Source organism: Balaenoptera ricei, chromosome 8 (genome assembly GCF_028023285.1).
Source record: "Balaenoptera ricei isolate mBalRic1 chromosome 8, mBalRic1.hap2, whole genome shotgun sequence".
NCBI lineage: Eukaryota > Metazoa > Chordata > Mammalia > Artiodactyla > Balaenopteridae > Balaenoptera > Balaenoptera ricei.
In genome coordinates, this window is record NC_082646.1 from 64338366 (window position 1) to 64343821 (window position 5456).

Genomic DNA, 5456 nt, shown 5'->3' on the forward strand with positions numbered 1-5456 from the left:
TAATAGTATTATACTTACTTCTCAGGGTTATTGTTAGAACTGAGGATTAGTCATTATAAAGTGCCTGTTTCAGTGCCTGGGACATCCTATAGAGCTCAGTAATGATAGCTTTCACCATCATGGTTACAGGAAGGTGGCAGACCCAAGTTCTAATCCATGTTCCTGTCTGTATGGTCTTTACCCTTTCTTGGCCACTTCACCATTTTTGAGTCTGTTTCCTCATCCATATAATGAAGGTATGGGTGTCCCCGCATGAGCCCAGGGCCCCTTCCAACTGGAGAGGTCTGAGTCAAAAAGATTATCAGTCAGGGCGACTCAAGGGTGTGGATAGCAGTGGCAGAACATAAGAAATTGAGGGTCGGAGCCCTCTGGGCCGGAGAGGTGACAGTGTGAGAATCCCCTCCCCGCTGCGCTCCTGGCCACCAACACCCCCTATGTCCTCTCCACTTCCCCAGTTTAAAGCCCGGTGGGCCTGGCAGTTAGCTATTCCAGGAATTTGAGTGCAGGTTTGGAGAGAGGAGGGGCCTCTCACCAGCCACACATGACCGGCTCCAGCAAGAGCTGGGCGGCTACAGCGGCCTCGCACAGCTGTCAGAGCCTGGGCGGAATCGCACGCGGGATCCTGGGCGGGTCCCAGGCGCGCCCGGCCCACTCCCCCTGCACCTCCGCCTCCCTAGCCTTGCCCGGGCTGCCAGCCAACGCGATCAGCTGCGGCGGAACCGAGGAAGAGGAAGGGGCGGAGCTGCTTTGTGGCTTGTCTCCGAGCAGTCAGCCGACTACAGCGGGGGACTAATCGGTGTCCCTGGCACCGCCAGGGATCCTGAGAGCCAACCAGGGCCTACGCCATCCGGGGCCGGGCGGGCGAACCTGCCTGGTCTAGGAAGCCGGGCGATGCCCCGCCACGGAGTGTCTTACGGCCAGGGCCGCCCCAGGTCGGGCCGGGAGCAGACACTGGACAGGTCCTTGGGGGCCCCCAGCCTGAGGCTCCTGTGGATGGGCTTGGCGCTGGCGCTGGCCCTGCCCGACTCCCAGGTTCTCTGGGCCCCTGCCGGGGCCCACCCTCTTCCCGCCCAAGGCCATCCCGCCAAGTTCATTCGCCTAGCGCCCCAGCTCCGGGAAGCCTTTAGCTGGTGGAACCTTACCTGCCCCGCCTGCAAAGGACTGTTCACCGCCATCGACATCAGGCTGCGGGTGAGCGCTAAAGGGGCTGCGGGAGGTGCAGGCCAGAAGGGAGGGCTGGCGGTGGCGGCTGGGGCTAAGGCCGGCGCTCCGGGGTCCCCAAGAGCATCCCTGATGGAGAGGCTGTCATCCACAAGCCTTTACTGAATTTGCCCCCCTTTGGGGCCCCCCGCGGCTGCAAACCACCACCAGCACTACCTCCACTGTGACCTATTGAAGTAAGGAAAGAGCGCAAGTTACATGCTGGGCACCGTGCCAACCCTTTTATACAGGCTAAATCTAGCCTGCAGGGTGGTTTCATTACTGTGGTTATCTCCGTTTTACAAATGAATAGCAGCCCCGGAGCTGAAGTCACTTGTAGGAGGGGCCGGCTGCTGGGGGGTGGGCTGGACTCCCACCCAGGCGTGCCTGACCGAATCCCCTCCGCCTTACACCTAGCACCTCCAGCCCCGAGCACCGTGCCTGGGACCAGCTACTCACTCAAAGGGGACCTGAATTAAGGAATATCCAGAGGTGTGGGACTAGTTGGGGCTGGGCTGCCTTGACCGACCCTGATGGGGTGATGAGGAGCGCTGGTTGGTAGGTGTGCTTTGTGGGGCTCCTTGGGGAATCAGGGCCCTCTCCTCGTGTGTGTCCCCAAACCCTGGTCAGTCTGTCATTCCGCCCAGCCCAAATTTCAGAGCACTCAGCAGACTGCCTGAGAAAGCCAGCTGCACAAGCAAAGGCTTGAAATGCCACTGAGCTAAAAAGGAAGTACCGGCCTGGTGACGCCTGAGTCAGGGCAGTGTCTGTGAGAGGCAGGGGTGAACTGACATCTCTTCACCATGTGGTACTGAGTCCATGCTAGCCCCAGTGTGGATATGCAGGCCCACGGGTCGTATCCAGGTGTTGGCCTGGTCCCTGTGCTCTGTTTCTGACTTCTCACCGCTGGTTCTTCCCACCACAGCACGAGGACAGCGTGGCCCGGGTGGGCTCCATGGCCATCAAGATGTGCACGCTGCTGAAAATCGCACCGCCTGCTGTGTGCCAATCAGCTGTCCAGCTCTTTCAGGACGACGTGGTGGAGGTGTGGACGCGCTCGGTGCTGAGCCCGTCCGAGGCCTGTGGTCTGCTCCTGGGCTCCTCCTGTGGACACTGGGACATCTTCTCATCTTGGAACATCTCTTTGCCGGCTGTGCCAAAGCCATCCCCCCAGCCGCCCGTGCCCCCGGCCCCGGGCTCCCCCGTCAGCCGCGTCCTCTTCCTCACCGACCTGCACTGGGACCACGACTACCTGGAGGGCACAGACCCCGACTGTGAGAACCCGCTGTGTTGCCGCCAGGATTCCGGCCCACCGCCTGCCTCCCGGCCCGGTGCTGGATACTGGGGCGAGTACAGCAAGTGCGACCTGCCCCTGCGGACCCTGGAGAGCCTGTTGAGTGGCCTGGGCCCCGCCGGCCCTTTTGATATGGTGTACTGGACGGGCGATATCCCGGCCCACAACATCTGGCAGCAGTCTCGTCAGGACCAGCTGCGGGCCCTGACCACCGTCACAGACCTTGTGAGGAAGTTCTTGGGGCCAGTGCCTGTGTACCCTGCTGTGGGCAACCACGAGAGCACACCTGTCAATGGCTTCCCTCCCCCCTTCATAGAGGGCAACCAGTCTTCGCACTGGCTCTATGAGGCGATGGCCAAGGCCTGGGAGCCCTGGCTGCCTGCTGAAGCCCTTCGCACCCTCAGGTATTTGAGGCCCACGGAAACCCAGGAAGGGAGGAGAAAGATGGATGAAAGTGCAGGGAGCAGGGAACCTAGCATTATGTGTGGCTACTCTAAGCTGAGTCCTCAGCTCTCTCCACTGGCCCTCCAAATCGGACCCCACTTTCCGTTTCCACCCTTATCTCCAGCCACCCTCCTTCACAGGGTGAAGGGCTAGCAGCATACCTTCTCCATGGTAGTCTGTGTCTTTGCTCATGTTGGCCTTCTCTAAAATGCCTTTCCCTCTCTAACACCCCAGCTTTTCCCATCTTTCCCAGGCCTAGGTCCTCTTCCCTCTGGATGGCCTTTGCCTCTTCTAGCTCACTTTTATGTCTCCTCTGAACTCCAAGAGCCTTTAGTCCTCTGAGCCACTCGCTTCAGTCACACGGGCCCTATCATCAGTGCTGTCTGATCTTCAGCTAGAACGTGGGCTTGAGGCTAGGGGTGATGTCCTAGGTGCCTCTGCCCTCCACCCAGATTCCTTGCACAGGACTGGGCACACAGGGCTAGGATTATGAATGCATGCTGACCCGTGTTCACTTTGTTTCAGAATTGGGGGGTACTATGCACTTTCCCCACGCCCCGGCCTCCGCCTCATCTCTCTCAATATGAATTTTTGTTCCCGTGAGAACTTCTGGCTCTTGATCAACTCCACAGATCCTGCTGGACAGCTCCAGTGGCTGGTGGGGGAGCTTCAGGCCTCTGAGGACCGAGGAGACAAAGTGAGGGAGAGTGGTGGGAACCCAGTGGGGCAGGTGCCGGTAGGGTGGGAGGAAAAGCAGGCCCTTCACAAACAGACTTCTCTCTGGAGCTGGAGCACCCATGAGCAGAGACGCTTGATTTTCTGGCACTCCCAACAGTGTTCCTTGGGGTTTCAGCTCACGGTCACCCTTAGAAAGTCCTTTCATTTCCTCCCCGTCTCTGGCCAGGAATGCCAGCCATTGTAGGAAAGATGAATACCAACTAGCCTGGCCAGGGCTTCCTGGACCCCTCTTGCCCTGATAACCTTCCTTAACTCTCCCCACAGGTGCATATAATTGGCCACATTCCCCCAGGGCACTGCCTGAAGAGCTGGAGCTGGAATTATTACCGAATCGTGGAGAGGTAGGAGGGAGGTGTGTTGGGGGCGAGCGGGTGAAGAGCCTAAAGGTCAGAAATTCCCTGGAACATCTCACCATCCCTGCTGCCCCACTGGGGTGGGGACGCCACTTCCTTGAACAGGATGGAGAAAGCAAGCATCCAGTCCTCCCCAGATCTCCTCCTCCCCCTCGCTTGAAACTTCTGAATATGATTAGTGTCTTCTGGCCAGGTATGAGAACACCTTGGCTGGTCAGTTCTTTGGCCACACCCACGTGGATGAGTTTGAGGTCTTCTACGACGAGGAGACCCTAAGCCGGCCGCTATCTGTAGCCTTCCTGGCGCCCAGTGCCACCACTTACATCAGCCTCAATCCTGGTGAGTGAGGTGGAAGCAAATTGTTGGGATAAAGGAGGTCTGGGGATAGAGGAAGCTGGTGAGAGGGAGGAAGTTGTTGGGGTAGAGGAAGGAGAGTTGGAGCCAAGGCCGCCCAGGGGCGAGCTCTGCCTCCCCACTGGAGTTGCCTTTGCCCTTTCCCTCTCCAGTCAGCCCTCCCTCCTTGCAGGGTACCGTGTCTACCAAATAGATGGCAACTACTCCGGGAGCTCTCACCTGGTCCTGGACCACGAGACCTACATCCTGAACCTGACGCAGGCGAATCAGCCCGGAGCCACACCGCACTGGAAGCTCCTCTACAGGGCTCGGGAAACCTATGGGCTGCCCAACGTGCTGCCCGCCGCCTGGCACGACCTGGTGTATCGCATGCGGAGCGACACACAGCTTTTCGAGACCTTCTGGTTTCTCTACCATAAGGGCCACCCGCCCTCAGAGCCCTGTGGCACACCCTGCCGCCTCGCTACTCTGTGCGCCCAGCTCTCCGCCCGGTCAGACAGCCCTGCTCTGTGTCGCCACCTGGCGCCGGACGCAAACCTCCCTCCTGTCCAGAGCCTGCGGCCAAGGCCACCATTATGCTAACACCCACGGGGCCCAGAGGTGGGAAAGTGCTTGTCTTCTTAGGAAAGGAGCGAAAACCCCAGAGGGACCCTGTGGTGAGAAGAATGTCTGGTGGAAGAGCTTATCCCTGGGCCCAAGCACACCTCGGAAACAAGACCTCCTTTCCTGGATCTGGTTTAGCAAAATATGGGAGCGGGGCTGGCTGCTCTGAGGCTGCTCCCCTTCCGTGGCCGGGGAGCAGAGGTCTAAGTTGGCACTGCCCTAGGAAGACCAGACAGAAGCTGTCACCCCAGGCCTGTGCTGGCCGGCCAGGAACCCTGTACTGCTGCTGCTGCCTGCTTGCCAGGCTGTTAAAATAAAAGCAAGGGACTTGGACTCCAGACCCTGCTGTGACTGTCCCAGTTTCTTCTTTTGAGGCAGGAAGGGCAAGGGGGCCCTGGAAACAAGAGCCTAACTGAGGGATCAAGGTACCAGGAGTGATGGTGTGGTACAGGCACAGGAAGGCACACAGC

General features: G+C 59.2%; 1 protein-coding gene across 2 annotated transcripts; it reads left to right on the forward strand.

The window, feature by feature from the left end:
• The first annotated feature begins 727 nt into the window (after window positions 1-727).
• SMPD1 (sphingomyelin phosphodiesterase 1) lies at window positions 728-5324 on the forward strand. 2 transcript variants are annotated; one of them, XM_059930960.1, is made up of 6 exons: window positions 728-1191; window positions 2126-2898; window positions 3464-3635; window positions 3941-4017; window positions 4223-4368; window positions 4556-5324. In XM_059930960.1, exons 1-6 carry the CDS (start codon window positions 892-894, stop codon window positions 4963-4965), a joined length of 1878 nt encoding a protein of 625 aa, XP_059786943.1. In that variant the 5' UTR covers window positions 728-891; the 3' UTR covers window positions 4966-5324. The 2 variants fall into 2 exon arrangements, with proteins under 2 accessions (XP_059786943.1, XP_059786942.1); XM_059930959.1 differs by having other exon boundaries at window positions 797-1191; window positions 4536-4659.
• Window positions 5325-5456: the final 132 nt, after the last annotated feature.

Coding starts and splice junctions, on each gene's coding strand:
- SMPD1 (XM_059930960.1), top strand. CDS start 892: ATGCCCCGCCACGGAGTGTCTTACGGCCAGGGCCGCCCCAGGTCGGGC. Junction 2,899..3,463: donor GAAGCCCTTCGCACCCTCAG/GTATTTGAGGCC, acceptor ACTTTGTTTCAG/AATTGGGGGGTACTATGCAC. Junction 4,018..4,222: donor TATTACCGAATCGTGGAGAG/GTAGGAGGGAGG, acceptor TCTTCTGGCCAG/GTATGAGAACACCTTGGCTG.